Source organism: Pleurodeles waltl, chromosome 10, assembly GCF_031143425.1.
Source record: "Pleurodeles waltl isolate 20211129_DDA chromosome 10, aPleWal1.hap1.20221129, whole genome shotgun sequence".
NCBI classification, from domain to species: domain Eukaryota; kingdom Metazoa; phylum Chordata; class Amphibia; order Caudata; family Salamandridae; genus Pleurodeles; species Pleurodeles waltl.
Window position 1 is genome coordinate 916,092,922 of NC_090449.1, and position 20,956 is coordinate 916,113,877.

The 20,956-nt window shown below is 43.2% G+C and overlaps 1 protein-coding gene across 1 annotated transcript in view; it reads right to left on the minus strand.

The window, feature by feature from the left end:
• Positions 1 to 20,956, minus strand: part of LOC138262461 (ATP-dependent translocase ABCB1-like) — a 691,566-nt gene that overhangs the window by 43,969 nt on the left and 626,641 nt on the right. Inside the window, exon 23 of the mRNA XM_069212356.1 lies at positions 6,809 to 6,955. Coding sequence (XP_069068457.1) covers positions 6,809 to 6,955 — 147 coding nt within the window. The remainder of the gene's footprint in view (positions 1 to 6,808; positions 6,956 to 20,956) is intronic.

Below are 20,956 nucleotides of genomic sequence, written 5' to 3' on the forward strand. Positions count from 1 at the left end.
AATGCCCACAACCAATTTGCTTATTTACATATGCAATAAGGTCCTAGTAAGTTGGTGAAGGAATTGCACCAATAGAATGAAAGTTAAAAGTCATTCTTCAGTTGCAATTCACTTTACACTACCAGTCTGTATGTCAAAATTATCCAGCTCCAAAGCCAGCAGTAATACATCCCAAAGAAAAGGACTCTGCTATGTACAAAAACTTAAATTAGGTGTCACCCTTAGGTGTGCAGGAAAAATGTATGCAGGAACATCTAGCCTAAATAAGGCACATGGTGTGATGTGTATTAAGTTCTTGTTCAATGACAGATATGCTATTTGTCAAAGGTCCTGTCATTGGAAACCTAGCACTTTTCCTTACTCTAAATACAGATGAGGAATCGGGAGCTTAGCAGATGGTCATACACCCCTTTTTGACAGATGTCCCACATCTGCAAAATTCTGAATAGGCCCTGATGTTCTTATAGTGAACAACTACCAAAATCTGTTAGTCACTGTGCAGGTAAAGCTACCCATTCTTGTTAGAGAGCCAGAAAGGGAATACAAGTCTATTTTTACAATTTTACGTAGGACAGAAATAGTAACTTTATGAATTTATGAAAAACCTAGCTCATGATTGGAAGCAATTTTAGGATACCTGTAGCAGAAAAGGATTTTTTTTAAATAACACTTTGTGCTACCTAAAAGCTAAACTCAGTAAACTAATTCTGTTGGCTGACCTTTTCAACAATTTGCTTCCCAATTAGGCATTAAGTGTTGTGTTGCTAGAGGGCAATACATATAATTTTGTTGGACATACACTAAACTAAATAGCTAGGATGAGCCATTTGGAAGAGGGCAGGGACTCATAGCATCACAAAGCACAAGAGCAGCAGCCTTCGCCTTTCACTTCAAGCTTCAAAAAGGATACCCAGTTAGCAAATCCCTTCTTTTACAGGGGTCTTTCAGACATTTGCATCTAGTCGTAGGAGGAGGGGACGCTGTTCTCATGCCAGGAAGAGAGTGTAATTTCTCATGTCCACAGGGCTGAATCTGTAAGGGGACTCAGTGCTCCATAGAAGGAAGAGTGAATTTTTCCCTCTTAAGTTGTTGGCTCTTAGAGGGTTTATATTCAAGTAAGACTGTAAGCGCCAAAAAAGTGGGTTAGCTTCTGTTGGCAACTCTGCAGGGACTGGGCCTAGGGACACTTCCAATCATTGGGCAGTGAAATGGGCAGTGCAATGGATGAAGTTAACACCTCCATGAACTCTTCAGAACTTCACTTCACTCTGGAAAAAAACCCTGAAGAAAGAATACTCCTGACCCATATGGTGGGGACAGAAGCCTGAAACCCCCCAGCTATCTCTAGGAACTGGTGAGCTTATTTACTAGGAGCTTACACCGCTGTTACATTTGTTTTTACACAGCGACGCTGTGCTAGCTCCATACTTACAACATGACACATTTGGCCAAATGTGTCACTTTTCCTGTCCCTGCATCAAAACATGCATGGACGGGATCCGGCAGGGTCACCTTGAATTTAATGTATGCAGAGTGAGAGTTACTTCTGAAAAAGTCACTTAGAGCTGGTACAGTTGTATTTACAAACTTTTCCTCATTTGACGCTTCTTCAAGATGCGTCATGTATAGCCTGCAATGTGTTAGAATTCCTCCTCCACCAAAACCCAAGCACAAGGACTGATGCAGTGTTATTAAAACAGGAATCTGACCATTTGAAGTCACTTCACACCCTGAAGATATCTGTTCTGGTAAATTAGATCTGGGTCTGTTCTTCAGTAGGCGTGGGCAGAAGTTCAATTATGCTGGAGTAATCAGAGTAATTTAGATAATTCAGTGTTACTCTTTGAAGCAGAATTGCCAATAATTCAGTGGTCACTCATGCTGGTGTAATTAAGAGTAATTTGTGGGAGTCCTGTTACATTTAGCACTACTTCCTAGCCAAAATAGACACAAAGGGTCATTTTTGCAGTAAGAAATAGCACAAATTACAAAATTACTCACCTTGCAAAATTCAAGTGTAATCTTACAGAATTCTTGGGTAATTCTGCATGATTATGCTACACTGAATTTTGGCACATATTTATACTTTTTTTGCACCGTGTTTGTGTCATTTTGTGACACAAAAGCGGCACAAACATACAAAATATAATTGTATTTTGTATGTTTGTGCCACTTTTGCATAAAAAATGACGCAAATGCGTCACAAAAAAAGTATAAATATGGGACTATGGGCCAGATGTATCAAGCGATTTTGCATTCGCAAACGGTGAGAATTGCTAAATTCGGCCGTTTGCTAATGCAAAAATGCCTTTCAGAATGTATGAAAGGCATTCGCAGTGCAATTTTAAGGAATCGCAAAAATAGCGATTCCTTAAAATTGCGACTCCATTTAGAGAATCGCAAATTGCGACTCTCTAAATAAGAAATCGCAAATAAGGAATCCTTATTTGCGATTTCTTAAGCACATGTATCAAGCATTTCCTAAATGCAAATTGGGCATTTAGGAAATGCAATTACCACAAACAAAAGTTTGGTGGTAACCATGTGCACATTTTAAAAATGCCTTTTAAAAATTGACATGTAGCGCACACATGCCCCTAAGGCATGTGTGTGCTTCACATGCCCGTAAAAAAATTTTTGGGGTGCAGCAGAGGGGGCCTTAGGCCCCCAGCACCCTGGGATTTGCATTTCCTAATTTGCAAATTCTTAACTGGAATTCGCAATTTAGGAAATGCAAAACCATTCGCAGCAGGCCCAGAGGTGCAAATGGGGTTGGATTCTCTATTTGCGATTCAGTAATAGCATTTGCGAATTTTAAGAAATCGCTATTACCGAATCGCAAAAATCATACATACCATTTTGCATTTCTTAAATAGCGATTTCTTAAAATTCGCTATTTAAGAAACGCAAATCGTTTTTTTTATACATCTGGCCCTATGTGAGTTGCACCTACCCCTATTCTTCAATGGTCAGCTCACTGGTTTAATGTTCTCAACCTCAGGAACAGGAAAGGCTGAAAATGAGCTCCTACATGTATGGAAGAACTAGCTGCTCAGTTGGGAGTGTAACTAACAGGAACCTTTGGTCCTGACTTAAGTGATACCTGGAATATAAAGGCCAGCTGTGAGCACACCGAGATGTTGAAAAGGCCATCAACGGCATTATCACATCTTAAAGAAACTGGAATGCTGGTTGTAGAAGGAAGCATTAGCTGAAAAGTATGACATACTTGTAGCTGTAAAGTGCCACGGAATACTACTAAGAAGATTGAAAACATTGAAGTACACCAGCTCAGAAGATTGCTGATTCTTCCTCCCACCTGAAGTTCTTTTTTTAATTTATGGCGTATTAGCAACCCTTGCTGAAAAACTTTGGGTAAGACAAAAACAATGAATGATGGTGTTGTTTCCATGAGCATTTTTTGACATTTTCTTCAAAACTTCACCTTTTATGTTTCCTGAGACAGATGTAACCATTTTGTGTCACTTTTCTTAGTACATTTTTTCTACATTTTTCTACATTGATTTGGAAGTTGTCTTTTTTTGTTTCCTTACATTTATTATTGTGTGGTACTGCTTTGAATTAACACACATTTCCTTGTAAAAACGCCTGCTGCTTGTAACATGGACATTATTAGTAGTAATTAGTGTAATAACCAACCCAAGAAATAAATATAGAAGTACTTAATTATTTATTATACAGACATCCACATTATTACAAGCGCATCATATACTAATAGACTTGTAATAAGGCAGAGTGTATATATTTCACACTTTTCACAATGTATCTGTCCGCCAAACTCTAAATCACTCCTTAAGAGTTATAGTCATAATTATTTATACTTTCCATATACATAAGTATGATCAGATACATACATTGGACTGTGCTGATTTTGTTTATTTTGTTGTATTTATTGTAAGTGAAAATAGACAATGAACATAGAAGCTATTCGACTACAATGATGCTTGTGTTTGATAGTACAATTTTTCAAATTGCATTTTTGTAAAAGTCCACCTGAACACATTTTTGAATGAAGATTGTAAGCAGCCTGTACCACAAAGCTGACAAGAAAAAAAGAACCAGGAATCCAATTTTCTTGGAAGATCTTGATGGACCCCTCTTCAACCACTTGCCTGGACCAGTAAAATAGAATGTACAGAATCACAGTAAAATGAAAAATGTTATGTACAAATATTAAATTCCTCAGCATTTGGAGAATATTTTGCTAATGAATTAAAGATTCATAAAATAGTTGAATGGATTTAGATGTTGTTTTTGCACACAATAGTTTTGTGACCAGAAACGATTGATCACTTTTAATATAATTGAGTGGTATTGGTTGTATGTTGGAACCACGCATTCCATTGCAATGCATGTTGTTACCATGAGTGCATTACAACGAGAATGCCATTACTACGCATTTTCCTTACCATGTATGCCTTTGCAACGAATTATGTTGTACAAGCATGTGTTTTAAAGGCATATGCGTGGTAAAAGTCCTAGTGCTAACGTCCCCCCTCAGTCATTCAAAATGCCCCTCCCTCAACCTGAACCCTAAATTTGTCCAACTCTATCCCCCACCCTGAGCCTTAAAATCATCTTCCTGCCCTAATTCAAAAACTGACCCCCTGCCAGAAAACCTAAACCCCACACCCTCCCTAAAACAGTCCCCCCCAGGCTCAATACCCCCCAAGCCCAAAAACCATCCACATTTCCTAAAACCTAACCCCCCACCCTCGCCCTTCCCTAAAACAGTACCCCCCAACCCCAGACTCAATCTCCCCACCTTAATCCTGAAAATCAACCCTCTGCTCTAAGACCTAAAAAACTCCCCTCACCCTCTGCCCCTCCCTGAAATAGTCTCCCCAACCCCAACCCCCTCCACACTTAACCTGAAAATTGCCCTCCCCTTAAATCATAACCCTCCACCCCCTCATAAAAACAGTACCACCCAGGCCCAATTCCCCCAAGCCCAAAAACCATGCCCACCTTAATACCTAACTCCCCACCCACCACTTTCTTAAACAGAACCTCCACCCCAGACCCTATCCCCCACCGAATCCCGAAACCTGACCCCATGCCCTAAAACCTAAATGCCTCACACCCTCAAGCCCAACCCTCCATTCGCACCTAACCTGAAAACCACCCCGCCTAAAACATAAACCCTCACCTCGCCCCTCCTTAAAACAGAAGACCCCCAGACCCAATATCCCCAAGCCTGAAAATCAACCCCGCCCTAACAACTAACCTCCACCCTCTACCCCCTCCCTAAAACAGTCCCCCCAAGCCCGCCCCTCTGCATTTAAACTGAAAACCTCCCCCATCCTAAAACATAACCCCCTCCTCCTCCTTAAAACAGTACCTCCCACCCCCAGACCCAATCCCTCTTACCTTCCTCCTAAGGCATATGCAGCTCGTTCGGAGGAAACAGAATGATCTTTCAGTTTCCTCTAATGACACCAATAGCCTTTACCATCATTACCACGCACACCCCTTACCATGCATACCATTACAATTGTTGGAATGGTATGCGTGGTAAAGGCTATTTGTTGTAATGACGCATGCGTTGTAAGGCATGAGTGGTAAAGGCTAGTTGGGGAAACAGCTGCATAGTATTGCTAATTCCCAGTGGTATCCTGCCAAGTTAGCGTTCTGCAATATTTTCAACAGAGGACATCTTGGATAGTTTAAACATTATAATAGGTAGCAGTTTGTGGTGTATTGAAGCTATTATTTTGCAAACTCTTTTTCAAATCAATTGCAAACTTAATACAGTTCACATTTATACAAAATTTGAAAAAATGTGTAAATAACAACTAGAAGTAACTTTTGAAGACACAACATCGCTCTCTCAAACAGGTACTCTTATGTTCTCATTAAGAATAGGACAGATTTAGGAGTCAGAATATCATGGGGCAGGAATCATCGATTGTGGCTGGTATAGAATAGGCCAGATTTAGGAGTCAGAATATCATAGGGCAGGAATCATCGATTGTGGCTGGTATCACTGGAACCAAACCTGACCATTGTGAGTATTCATGCCTATAATGGGGAATAAACATGTGGACCTAGAAATGCTGGGTCCTGTTTTGCTGGTTATCCCTCATTCGGGGGGACATATCCACTCAGACGTCTAACTGCTCTTACGGGAAGAGTTGGGAGTGGGTCAAGAAGTCATCTGGGTGGAATAGGTCTTTCAATGCTAGCTGCAAATTTGCCTGCACTGCATGACATTGGTGAGGCCATGCTAGGGTTAAATTGTGCAGCTACCCAGAGCTCCTGCTCAAAGCACCCATGGCTTTAGAAGGTGCTGACTTGCACCTGTTAAAGCTGGGTCTGGAAATACAAGGCAAATATTGTATAGCAAAACTGTACCCACCTTGAACACTACCATGCTCGTAATGACGGATTACTGCAATACACGTTTCACAAGCCATGCTTTATAGGAATTTCTTCATAAAAACGTTAAATCTGTTCAAGGAATTCTCCCCCACAAGCATAGTTTCTAAATGCGTTTCACCAATTCTGACCCACCTGTGCGAGAATGCAAAATTGAAGAACGTTTGCAACTCTGTGAATTGTACAGTTTCTTTGTGTAGAAAAACCTTATTGCAAAATTATAATTTTGCACATCGCTAGAATTACATTATAATTGAAAATTGCAACAGAAATTTAGAATGTGAAATCTGGATTTTGAGATGAAGTCTATGCATGGAGGGAGAACCGGGGTTAACATTGTTCAAGATTCAAACCCATATAATGTGTACAATAAGGAACACACGTTTACCAGTAAAACCATTTCACTAACCTTTTCACTTTCAGTGTCAAGGGCAGAGGTAGCTTCATCAAGAAGCAGCACTTTCGGCTTTCGGACAAGAGCTCGAGCAATTGCAATTCTTTGCTTCTGCCCTCCTGAGAGCTGGGTTCCTTTATCTCCAACTCGTGTGTTGTATTTCTGTATGTTAAGAGAGGAAGAAACAAAAATATATTTAATGTATTAAGGGCCAGATGTATCAAGCGATTTTGCATTTGCAAACGGTGCGAATCGCAAAATTCGGCCGTTTGCGAATGCAAAAATGCCTTTTAGAATGTATGAAAGGCATTCACAGTGCAATTTTATCGCTAAAATAGCGATTCCTTAAAATTGCGACCCCATTTAGAGAATCGCAAATTGCGATACTCTAAATAGGAAATCGCAAATAAGGAATCCTTATTTGCGATTTCTTTAGCACATGTATCAAGCATTTCCTAAATGCGAATTGGGCATTTAGGAAATGCAATTACCACCAACAAAAGTTTGGTGGTAACCATGTGCAAATTTTAAATGCATTTTTTAAATTGACATGTAGCGCACACATCACCCTAAGGCATGTGTGTGCTTTACATGTCCGTAAAACTATTTTTGGGGTGCAGCAGAGGGGGCCTTAGGCCCCCAACACCCTGGGATTTGCATTTCCTAAATTGCAAATTCCTAACTGGAATTCACAATTTAGGAAATGCAAAACCATTCGCAGCAGGCCCATAGGTGCAAATGGAGTTGGATTCTCTATTTGCGATTCGGTAATAGCATCTGCGAATTTTAAGAAATCGCTATTACCGAATTGCAAAAATCATACATACCATTTTGCATTTCTTAAATAGCGATTTCTTAAGATTCGCTATTTAAGAAATGCAATTTGGTTTTTTGATACATCTAGCCCTAAATCTCCTATAACAACATAATAGGATTTAGACATTGACAACATCATCCATTTAATGAACCAGAATTGCATTATTCATGCCTGGGATAAAAAGAATGTAATATGTGGCATCACATGTACTGATGTTTTAGTAGGAGAGCCATACATATATCTAATCATGGGCCGTACACTGGCTCTCACACCCCTAATTGGGCAGAGAACTTCACTCTGTTAAGGATAAAACGGATATTGTGCAGGGCAATGCACTGAAAACAGTACGAGAGAATAGCACGCAGGACCAATTATTGCAGACCAGAACCTATTTTCCCGTTGGACAGTGTGTCCAAGAAAACAAATGGAGAGCATAGTCTTATGCATTACATATCTTATCTCGAGGGAAACTCGGTAATATATGACAGTGGAGTTGCAATAGCACAGAAAAGGGGGAAGACTGATATAAAACTGGCTTTACGCCCAGTACTAGTGCATTCAGAGGATTTTCAGCTATTAGGTATACAATTTCAGGAACAGATATTTGTGGACAAAGTGGTGTCCTTGGAATAAAAAGTGTAATGTGCTCTTTTTGAGATATTTATTTGTTTATTTATTCATTCATTCGTGGCTTTCTGTAGTGCGAGCCTGATCTCCTGGGATAGCAGAGTGCCTTTCTCAAGAGAAGCTACAAGAACAATAAGAAAATCTCAAAACATTGTGATGTATATAAAAGATCAAAATTGGTTGCCTCTTGAGCTGATTGATTTTCCTCAACAAGGATGAAATAAGCCAGAACAAGGGATCACAAAGAGAAGAATGGTGCATAACATAAGTGAAGTGGGATCAATATAGTAGCATATATGAACTTAAAAAAGAATGAAGAGAAAACTTTCAGAATTGCCTTTTTTCCGACCAATTTCAAAGGACATGTGAGCCATATATTTGTGGGGATATTGAGACTGGCATAAAGGTACAGAATTCGGAAGCCTGGCATATCAGTAGGCATGGGAAGAATTTATACACAGTTGAGCAAATAGTGGAACAGCAGCAGAAGTCTTGTTGGGCAGAGGAGAAGCTTTTTTGTACTGAGGTAGATGATCAAAAGGAACCCAGTGTCAGTTAATATTGCAAGGAAATGACATGCATGACATTCTAAGGAAAATGTGCTTGGGGTATGAGCACTGGGGTAGAGAAATAAGGAAACACATTTTGGAAGTGTAGCCTAAAGAGATTGTTAGGCAACGTGATATGAGACTGGTAGCATTCAAATGTTGAGTAATCTATGCACGCGCATCCATCTCAGAATTTTGGCCTTCAAGTTGACTTTACCGTGCTATTTTTCAGAAGTTTTCAGGTGGCGGTGATGGTGGGGGATAAACACCAGAAAATGTGGTGTCTAGAGGACATTTAGGGCCAGATGTAGGTAGCTGTTTGCATGTCGCAAACTATGAAAAATGCAGTTTGCGCCATGCAAACAGCCTAACGCGATGCTCATTCCCAAATTGCAAGTCGGTACCGACTCGCAATTTGGGGATGCGACTCGCAAATATGAAGGGGTGTTCCCTTCCTATTTGCGACCGCATCGCCATGCTGAGTTGCTTTGTGACCGCGAATGCGGTCGCAAACCAACTCACAGTTACCACCCACTTGAAGTGGGTGGTAACTTATTTACAAAAGGGAAGGGGGTCCCTAAGGGACCCCTTCCCCTTTGTGAATGCCAAAAAAAAACGTTTTTTCAGAGCAGGCTGCGGTCCTATGGACCACTGCCTACTCTGAAAAAAACGAAACCAAATGGTTTCGGAAGTTTTTCTTTTTGCAACTCATTTTCCTTTAAGGAAAACGGGCTGCAAAAAGAAAAAAAAAACTGCTTTATTAAAAAAGCAGTCACAGACATGGAGGTCTGCTGTCTCCAGCAGTCCACCATCCCTGTGAGAGCATGGACTCGCTATGGGGTCGCAAAAGGCAACCCACCTCATTTATATTCATGAGGTGGGTCTTTGCGACCCCATAGCGAGTCGCAGAAGGTGTCTGAGACACCTTTCTGCATAAAATTTTGCGAGTTGCAAATTGCGAGTCGGTATGACTCGCAATTTGCAACTCGCAAAATTTTACTTTGCTACATCTGCCCCTTATTTAGAAAGAGATAGAGTGCAAACAGAGTTATGTAGGGGCAAGATACAGATCAGAGGAATTCTGGTTTAAGAGTGTCTTTGAAGCTTTCAAGTGGTGGCCAAGTTAGGAACATTCAGGAGATATGTGCTACTAAGAGGGAAGGAGGTTGGATGGAAAATAGAAGGAAATGGTGAAAAAATAAGTGCTAGAAAAGCTGAGCAGCTGTTACAGGTTTAATATGGCATAGGATGACAAAGCTGAACTTAAAGTCTAGATGGTTTTATATTTGTCCTGCAAGGAGCTGTAAAGCTAATGGCTAATGCGTAAATTCTGTTGGCAAACTTTGTGTTAAAGACATAGAGCAAAAAATAAGTCTGGGTCTGTGGTCATTTGACTGTGGAGCGGCTAGAGAACGTGCAAGTTACTGGAAACAGCTGGTGCTAGATCAGAAGATGGTAGATGTCAATTGGTTTAGCAGATGTGACATGAGATGTGAGCAATTGTTACCATAATGTAGCTTTTGAGAGGTTCTAAGCCGAAACCAGACACTTTATTTGTCCATCAGGGTGAAAATTATTTGACACAGGTTCCAGGTTTGGAGTTAATTAAAGTAGTTAATAGTGACTTGAAAACAGTACTTGACAAGTGAGAATGGGCAGAATTGTTTTGGACCCAGCTGTTACCCAGGAGAGTTTAGAAGGATGCTAGGAAAATGGTGGCTGTTAACAAGGGGCTAGAGGAGAACAGAGAGATTTCTTATTTGTTTGTAAATACAGGAGTCCAACGGTGAATGCTGGAAACAGGAAGTCATTGTTAAGGTTGCATCAGGTCCTTGAAGATGGTGCGGTGGGTAGTGACAGTAGGGCTGCCTCAATGGTGAGTTTTTATGTTGGCAGACAGAGGGGCAGCATGTGGACATGTGGGATACTCAGAGGGTATGGTTCTTAAGGCGTGTAAGAGGCAATATTAGACCTAGAGTGGGAAGGCTGGATACATATGTGGGCACGGATTGATAGAAATAGAAATCTGGTAAAAACAGGGAGGTAAGGGTAGAGCTTGATTAAGTTGATGTTGATTCTTTTCCCTTTCTCGATGAGGGAGGGCACCACACACATTCTCTTCTCATGGCATTTGGGGCTGAGCAGGGAGCAACATCAAGTGTGACATGGAAGTTGTTGGCCATCGTGTTGGGTCGTATCATCACAAGAATGCACAGAGGGAAAAACATTATTTCTACTCATTGGATACACTTTTAGGTAGCCCAATTCGATTGAAGACATTTCAACCTTGCTAAACAGAATTTTCTGTTGCATGTTTTTTTGTGTCACTGCAAGCAGGTGGATAGGGAGAGCTCACACTCTCCATGAGGGAAGCAGGAAGGTCTTTATGTCAGGGTAAAAAGGGCAAGAATGCAGTCCTGGACCTAGTGTGGACAGGGTGAAAACAAATATGACAAGTGATTGAAGAAGAAGGGTGCAAATGGAAATCTGGAAAAAGCTGGGAGGTAAGAGTAGAGGATATTTAAATTGAAGGGAAGGGGTAGATCCAGAGCATTAAGGGCAGAGGGGATGGAATAGATCTTAATATTAGGTTAGTGTCAGGGATGTTTTGGTCTGTGTGACAAAAGCTGAAAAATGCATTTTTTTGTACGTGAGCCCAGCTTGATTTCCAACAAAGTTGTCTTTTTCACTTCAGCATGACTGCCACTGGTTGGCATCCTTACTCAAACTCTACTGCTGGAGTGACTTGTAAAGCTCCTTTCTTTTTACTAAGGGTGCACTTATGATAGAAACCTGAATGTTGGACCTGTCGGCCTTAGGGTGGTCTTTCCCTCCTCCATTTTGCTAAACCTGTTTTTGTTGACCTTTAGACCCTGGGCATTGTACCCCTGCTAAGCAGTGCTAAAGTGCTTGTGCCCTCTCCCTAAAACATGTTAGACTGGCTTATACCCAATTGGCTTGTTTAACTTACTTTTAATTCCCTATTAAAGTGGAATGACATGCATTAGGATATATGATGGAACCAAGAATGCGTATATCTACAACGAGTGCGTCTTTACCACGCATGCCTTTGCCACTAATGCCTTTACAACTAAGTTTGTTGTAAAAGCATGTTTAGTAAAGGAACATGCATGGTAAACTCTTCCCCACCCTGCCCCCTACACCTGACACCATACTCCACCAGCCCAAGCTCTTAAAACTGCCCCTTCCACACCCTGCCCTGAGCCCTAACCGTTCAACCTACCCTGTCCTGTCCAAAAACCAACTGCACTCTGTCCTAAAAACTACCATGACCCCCCACCCCACCCTAAACCCTAAAACCTACCCTGCCCTGTCCTAAAAACTACCTCAACCCTGTGCCTCCATCCTAAACTCTAAAAGCTACCCTGCCCTGGCCTAAAATCTACCCTGACTCCCATCCTAAACAGTAAAACCTACCCTGTCCTAAAAAGAAACCCTCCCTGCCCTAAAAACTACCCTGACCCAAGCCCTGAAACCTTAAACCTTCCACGCACTGTCCTAAAAACAACCCCGACCCACCACCCTAAACCCTAGATACTAACCTGTCCTGCCCTAAAACTTCCCCAGCCCTGTCCTAGAAACTACCCAGCCCACTTCCTCCGCCCTAAACCCTAACATCTACCCAGTCCTAAAAACTACTCCACCCTGTCCTAAAAACTACCCTGAGCCCCAACCTTAAACAGTAAAACCTACCCTGTCCCAAACCCTACTCCTCCCTATCCTAAAAACCTCCACAATCTTTGCCCTAAACTCTAAAAGCTACCCTTCCCTGTCCTGAAAACTACACCTCCCCCACCCTTAACCGTAAAAGCTACCATGGCCTGTCCTAAAAACTATTTCGCCCTGTCCTAGAAATTACTTCAACCCCGTCATAAACGCTAAAATCTAGTCTGTCCTAAAACTACCCCACCCTATCATAAAAAGTACCCTGACCACTGCCCTAAACCCTGAAATTTACCCTGTCCTAAATCCTACCCCACCCTTTCCTAAAAAGTACCCGGAGCCCCTAAACCCTAAAACCTACCCTGTCCTAAAAATGACCCCACCCGGTCCTAAAATCTACCCTGAACCCCACACTAAGCATTTAAAACTGCCCTGCCCTGTCCTAAAAATTGCCCTGACCACCCACTCCCACTCTTATCCCTAAAAGCTAACCTGCCTTATCCTAAAACCTACACTGTCCCATCCTAAAAACTACCCTGACCTCTGCTCTAAATCCCAAAACCTACCCTTCTCTAAAACTCCCCCACCCTGTCCTGAAACCTGCCCGTGCCCTGCCCCACCCTGAGCCTTGCTGAACTGTTATGTAGCACTGGGGGATGCTTTTTGGGGATCGATCAACTGCTTATGAGCTTTGCGCTCCTGGGGGAGAACCAGAGACTGCAACAGTAATGACCAGTACAACACATTGCCCTGAGACATATCATACCCTGTTAGTGGGTTCCTGATGTAGGGGGTCCAATCTCCTCCTTCCTTTAACATCTTGGAACCTGGCTTGCACACTTGTAGCAGGAGGAGTGTTACTCATCTCGCTTCATTCTGTATGACCACATAGGCGCAATGAGGAAGACCACCTGTTAAAAAGATTTAGACATTGGGGTGCCCAATATCTTGAGAATCTGGGGAGTGCCCCCAAGATGAAGGGGTAACTACTTCCCAAATGGAGCCCCTGACAGCCCCTCCCTCTACGATATCCCCCAATGCCATACCAGCCTCTAGTCAGTTCCTAAAAATGAAAATCGATACTTTAGTGGCTGATATGGAGATCTTGAAAGATGATCACAGATGACTGGTGGAATGAGTCATGATAGCAGAACGCGAGCTACCTGAGGTCCTTCTGATGTTGTCGACCATGAAGGAGAAATTCACAGAGATGGGGGCCAAAGTTAGAACAAAGGAGGCGAAAGCGAAAGACATGAAAAACACGTGTCGTAGCAAAATGTAAGTAATTGTGACACCTGAAAGGGTAGAAGGGTGCCACACGCTGCACTACCTAGAACTTTGGTTGAATGTTATTTGTTTGATTGTTGAGGGTGTCTGAGTCACACCTCATTGACCTTACTGGTACCATCCCAGACTTGTGTGAGCAGATTAGAAGACACTGCTGGAGCTACCTGACAAAATTCACAGTACATTCTCAGACACACTATATGGTGACCCTAGTATGAGGTCCCAGCGGCAAATGGGAAGAAACCCATTATTAAGCTTTTGAATTGCAATTCAAACTCTACAGTGTATTGCTTAATTTTCCTGTGGGACATGAAATACATGGGTAGCACAGTGAAGGCAGTCAAGAATAGAGTGTTGGAACACATGCGTGCAATAGCGAAGGGTGACCCAACATGCCCAGTGGCACAACACTTTCACATGACACATGAGAGTAATAGGAACCTGCTACGTTTGTTCTGTGGATCATGTCATTAATGATGAGTGGGGTGGGGACAGCACACATAAACTAAGATTAATTGAATCACATTACATTATTGAGATGCAAACTAAAACCCCAAATGGGTTAAAAATGGATGAGGAGATATGGACCCATGTCGGTTAGTGTCAGGGAGAAAAGGAGTTGCTATTGGGAGACCGAAGGATGCTAGACAGTTGGGAGTGTAACCTATGCCCTTCAGGGCTTAATTCTTTTTTCTTGATATATGGCAGGATGCCGATGATTTGGTTATAGTAGATGCTTTGTAGTTAGTGAATTTTTTATTTCAGAAGTACAGGGAGCACTGGTAGAGTTTATACATAAATTGCAAGTGTTCGCCATAGTAGTGCAGATTTTAGATTTCCAGTTACTTGCAAATAAGATGGATATAATTTGCAAAGGTGGTATTTGTATAATTTATCATTTCTTTTTCCAGAAAATTACCCATGGCAATACAGGCATTTTCTTTGTAATATGTTACAGTATGGCTGCCACAAAACATTTGCAAAGTAGCAACAATTTGTAATATGAGTGTGTCCTCTATTTCCTTCATTAAGCTGCCAAAAGAAAGTGACTGTGGGCCTCATTACGAGTTTGGCGGTTCCAAGATTGCCATGTTGGTGGTGGCAGTCTCACCACCAACAGGCTGGCAGAAAAGACCTTCATATTATGGCCATGGAGGTATTCATAACAGAATAAGGCCAAATACTGCTGACACCGCTACTGCGGTCCAGCAGCCACGGACGACGGAAGAGACTTGTAAGCCGGCAGAGATCATGTTTCTGCTGGACAGCTTACAACTCCTCACTGAGGGCAGCAGGGTTGACAGGGGCAGAGGCAGAGGTGCCTGCAGGCAAGGAGACGCCCACCCTCTTGGTTGAGCAGGCACGGCCAACTGGGAGGGGAGCTACATGGAGGGCAGTGGTAGTAAGGGAGGTGGTAGACAGAGATGGTTCTGGGGTGGTCCCAGATTGGTCTGACACTGCCAGGGCATGTATACTGGAAGAGGATTCCCATGAATATGATGTAGATCCTGTCTCCCCAGTGGCACTCCCCTCGCCTGCCGGGCCACTGGATCCCTCAGTGTTGGGAGTCTCAGCACTCCGGATCCCGTGGCTGGCAGCTTCCCCACTTGGCTGTTCCCCGTCTCCTTTGCCTGCTGATGCACAGAAGGAGAGAGACAGAGAGAAAGAGGGTTATCACATTCTTCACATACTCATACATTACAACATATAACAATATAGTTCCAAATTTCCCATATGACAACAGTCTCACCCACAACATAAGCCAACCATCTGACCACTACTTCACAATTGCATCAATTCAGCTGTGACCCAAAAGCATCATGCACAAGATGGATTGCCTACATCAAACAACTATCCCCATACAGATCTTCACTGTCCATCATCAAATCAGCCTATGGAAATCCACCTGACTAATAACACAATATCATGCCTTCTCCGACTCCACAAATGCCCATTCCATCAACAAAACTCATGCCCCATGATATTAAACTCATCTCACTTCAGATACGACACAGCATGTTGCCTACAAATCACATGCCTAGCTGATCATTCTGTACACAGCTTACACAATGGCAAAAACCTCAGATGAATACACTACATGTGGCATTTCAATACCGCGTGCATCACAAAATGGCATAGCATGTCATTGAAACATCTATCTAAATACTTTGAAAAGATACCTCAGGAGTTTCAGCACCCACTAATCTAATACACTGTCACATAGACAAGAATTCTATGTACTGCAATAGGGGCCTACCTAGCACACATGAAACATCCACAGAACCACAGGGAGCATAGTTACACCAACAAAACAATAAACACCACACGACGTGAATGAAGGGCTCATACCGTTCCACTATAAATGCTGAATAGAAACCTCTTCATGACAACATTTGAACACTTACACTACTATCAACTGTCCAGATGTGATTCCTACTACCTAAGTCTAGACCTAACACTTATACAACTGATTACTAATGTACCCGTGAATGACACATATACCTAGTGTCAAGCTAATTTAATAACAAAATATTCCACAACACCAATAGGTGTATGTGAAATGGAACACCTGCTCCACCATTAAGTCAGGTAGAAATTAACGAGCCATAACCAAGTGTCCAAACAGCCTCTGACTTGCAAAGGTAAGTCTGGAAAAAAAGAGGCTACAGTATCAAATCAGGCACGCAGTATCAATTGTAACATGATGTAGACAGTGGACAACATATGTTGCACTCACATAGGTAGAGAATTGACCTATGTAGCATGTGTAATACACATGGGCAAAGGGTTCAGCAGCCTAGCCACTTACCTTCTCTACACCAAATACATTAGGATAAAAGGTATTTGTACACATGTCACTGTGATACCATGAAATGTCAATGTCTTACTGTCACCATAAGTTCCACATTGTTGAATGTCCACTCTTATCAAACTTCCCCTTTCACAATGTATGAATCTGACATGACAAATGGGACAATTCCTTAGACCTCATTGGAATTGTAATAAGTTGGCCATACCAAAAACTTGATTTGGATGACAGCCTCACATGAAGTGTTTAACTTTTACAGGACACAGGATTACTTGGCCCGTTACTCATATGTCAGACTCAGTGTTGCAAATGCAGCCGATCCAGTGGAACAGCAGTGCTTGGAGACCAAAGAGCTATACAACTCACCCTTTGGGTAAATGGACTTGGGAATACTAGGTGGGAAGGATGACACACCAGGTTACAAATATGAATGGCTGAGTAGAGTGACACATATGACTCAGTTACATGTGCATCTCTACATGCAGTCATTGTCACTTACTGCACTGGACTTCTCACCTCTGGATTTCGGATTGGCGAATACACCAAGTCTTCTATAGGTCCTGGATGCTCCCAGATAAGGGCGACCCCTTCTAGTAGCCACGGTGCCGCTTGACAGGCTACGCCAAATCAGACTGTACCCTCCAGAAGGAGTCCCAGAGGGAAAAAACCCCAACACTGGGGAAAAAACCTCTAACAGGAACTCCAGAAGGAAAACAAGAAAAAACTGGACTTGACAACAGGAAACAAAAATAGGCAATATCCAGGGTACAAGGCAGGAAAAAAGGAACAGGCAAAAATATCCCAAGGCAAAAGCAGGAACAAAGAACAGGCAAAAAATCTTGCAAGGCAAAAAAGCAGGAACAAAGAACAGGAGCGAACAGCACAACCAGAAGGAAGTGTTTGCAACGCAAGGAGGAACAAGACTGACTGACTTATATACTGAGAAAAGGGAAGTGACATCACAGGAAAGGGAAGTAACACCATCTTGGATTGGGAAAAGCCCATTGACCAGTATAGGAAAAAGGAAGTAGTATAAACGAAAGACAGAGCATGCTGGGACAAAAACACGAAGAAGACAAGATGGACACAACATGGATAGAGACAGGCAAAAGGCCCAACAAAAAAACCCACCACCAACAATAAAAGAAGAAAAAAGGCTACAAGTAAGTGTAGCGCGACCGGGAGTGAAATATATGCTTCCCAGAAAGCTTAGTCAAAAAACGCGGGGAACGGCGCTCCGAATATCGGTAGCACGTTCCACCCGCGAGGACAGAAAGAGACGCCGAGTCAGAGCGCGGCGTTACAGTCATACTATTTGGTAGACAAAGGTGATTAACATGTTCCCATGCACAATTCAGTGGCCACATTTTTACACAGTTTGTTATTGGCAACCGTAACACCATGTCTTCATAGTAGTCACCATACCTGTAGCACATACCACATCGTCAAAGCTGCAATTTTCAACATCATACTTTGAACTTTAAGAGGCAAGTACATATTTTCTGTCAGTACTTACCCCCTTGTGTCTGCTGTGCTGCCCTCAAATGGTCATATAACTCAGGGTAGGCAACAGCCAAAATGCAGGCCATTAGGGGGTTCATGGTCCAGCAGCCACCCCTCCCTCATTGGGACGACATCAGCTGGGCCTCTGCAGTCTTCCGGGCCCAGCGCCTCAGACCCTCCCACTGCTTCCTACAGTGGGTGCACTTCCAGCTGTGGACCCCCATGGTCCACACTTGCTTGGCGATGGCACACCAAATTCCCTTCGTCTGATGGGTGTTGACCTGCATGGATGACAAAAACAAAAGAAAAAAGTCATGTCCACATGCACCATACCAATTGTAGTGGACAGTACACATCAGTGACAGCAAGTAGGCAAACATTCCTATCCTCTCAACTCACAATCATTTATAGATTATCATCTGCATGCATCAACATCTTCAATCAATTAATCAATCAATCAGTTTTTATAAAGCAAACTACTCACCCTGGAGGGTCTCAAGGCGCTGGTGGAGGTCTGGGCCTCATTCAAAGAACCATGTCTTGAGGTTCTTCCTGAAGATCGTAAGTGATGGGCTTTGTCTGAGGTGCATGGGTAGGTTATTGCAGCTCTTGGCTGCGAGGTAGGTGAAAGATTTTCCTCCAGCGGTGGCTTCCTGGGTGTGCGGAACGGCGGGTAGTGCCTGCTGGGCAGATGGGAGGGGTCTGGCGGGGTTATGGAAAGAGATGTAATGATTCAGGTAGGCCGGTCTGATGTTGTGAAGGGCCTTGTAGGTATGGGTGAGTAGTTTGAAGTTGATTCGCTTCTCCACTGGGAGCGAGTGGAGGAGTCCTCAGGTGTTAGGATATGTGTTCCTGGTGGGGAAGGTTCAGGACAAGTCTCGCTGCAGCATTTTGGATGAGTTGTAGTTTCCTGATGTTCTTTGTCATGGTGCCGGTGTAGAGTGCATTTCCATAGTTGAGCTTGTTTGTGGCTAGGGTGTGGGTGACTATCTTTCAGCAGTCATGCAGGATCCATTTGAAGATTTTGCGTAGTTGGCAGAAAGTATGCCAGCAGGAAGAGATGACTGCATTTACTTGTCAGGTCATTGTTAGGGAGGAGTTGAGGATGATTCTCAGGTTGTGGGCGTGGTCAGTCGGATTAGGTGGGACGCTGAGTGATGTGGGCCAACAGAAATCATCCCAGGCTGAAGTGAAGTTTCCGAAGATGATGAGCTTGGTCTTGTCTGAGTTGAGCTTGAAGTAGCTCTTCCTCATCCAGACAGCAACGGCTTTCATTCTGGTGTGAAAGTTCCTCTTGGCTTTGTCTGCGTCTTCAGTGAGGGATATGATGAATTATGTGTCATCCGTGTATGACACAATGTTCTTTCCGTGGACTCTGATGATGGCTGCAAGCGGGGCCATGTAGATGTTGAAGAGCGTTAGGCTCAGGGAAGATCCCTGAGGGACTCCTCAGCTGACGTCTGGTGGTTGGATATGAAGGGTGGGATTCTGACTTTCTGTTTTCTTCCGGTGAAGAAGGAGTGACTCCATTGCAAGGCACCTTCACTACTTTAAGGGCCAGATGTATGAAATTCTGGCATTGCGACTCGCAAATTGCGAGTCTGAGCGACTCACAATTTGCGAGTCGCAATGCAGGATGCAGGATGGTGTTCCTGACATCATCTGCGAGTCGCAAGGGGGTCGCAAAGGCCCACCTCATTAATATTAATGAGGTGGGTCGCAATTTGCGACTCCCTTGTGAGTCGCAGCACTCACAGGGATGGTGGCCTACTGGAGACAGCAGACCACCACGTCTGTGACTGCTTTTTAAATAAAGCAGTTTTTTTGGTTTGTAAGGCAGCCCGTTTTCCTTAAGGGAAAACGAGATGCATTACAAAATGAAAAATGAAACATTTTCCTATGGACCACTGCCAGCTCTGAAAAAATGTTTTCACGGCCATTCACAAAGGGGCAGGGGTCCCATGGGGACCCCTTGCATTTTACAAATGGGTTACCACCAGTGTAATACTGGTGGTAACTGCAAATTGGTTTGCGACCTCGTTCGCGGTCACAAAGCAATCCTACATCGCGATGCGACTCGCAAATATGAAGGGGAACACCCCTTCCTATTTGCGACTCGCAGTCCCATTTTGCGAGTCGGTTACCAGGTTACCGACTCGCAAAATGGGAATGGGCATCGCGATGTGCTTTTGCGCCTCGCAAACAGCGATTTTTGCTGTTTGCGAGGCGCAAAAGCCTAGCTACATCTGTCCCTAAGTCTTAGATACACCATCATTCACCACACCTATCACACATTGGTATTGCATTGGACTCACCTGCTCCTCTGGCGCACCATATGGCTGTCCATACAGGGGTAAGACCTTCTTCACAAGTTTGCAGCTCCTCAGGGGTGAAGGCTGGGGCTCTCTTACCAGCAGGACATGGCATGACAGCTCTCAGAGGCAGTACACAGAAGCTCTAGTAGCGGAGGTCTTGCTGGCAGCAGTGTCAAGAGACAAGTGGGAAGTACTGCAGAAAATTGCCATCATGTCTGCCACGTACAGGACTGTAACTGCTAGCGGACATCGCCATTGGCCCAAGTCCACCAAAGGCAGCAATGTTTCCCAATGGCAAAGTCCACCACTTATCACCATGGTGACTTCCACAGGCATACTTAGGTCACCTCCATGTGTCCAGTACAGCAGGTCAGGCGAGTGCTATTTTAAGTACATTACATGTGTGGAAGAGTTTTATCATCTGTATCATCAACTATACCCCATATAGTGCAGTACAACTGTAAGTACTGTCTTCATGTTTAGTTGTCAATTTGTGCATCTGTGCAGTATATACTGTGATACATGAGGACACGTGTTGCTAGCAATGTACACCTACTCGGATGTTCCCATGGT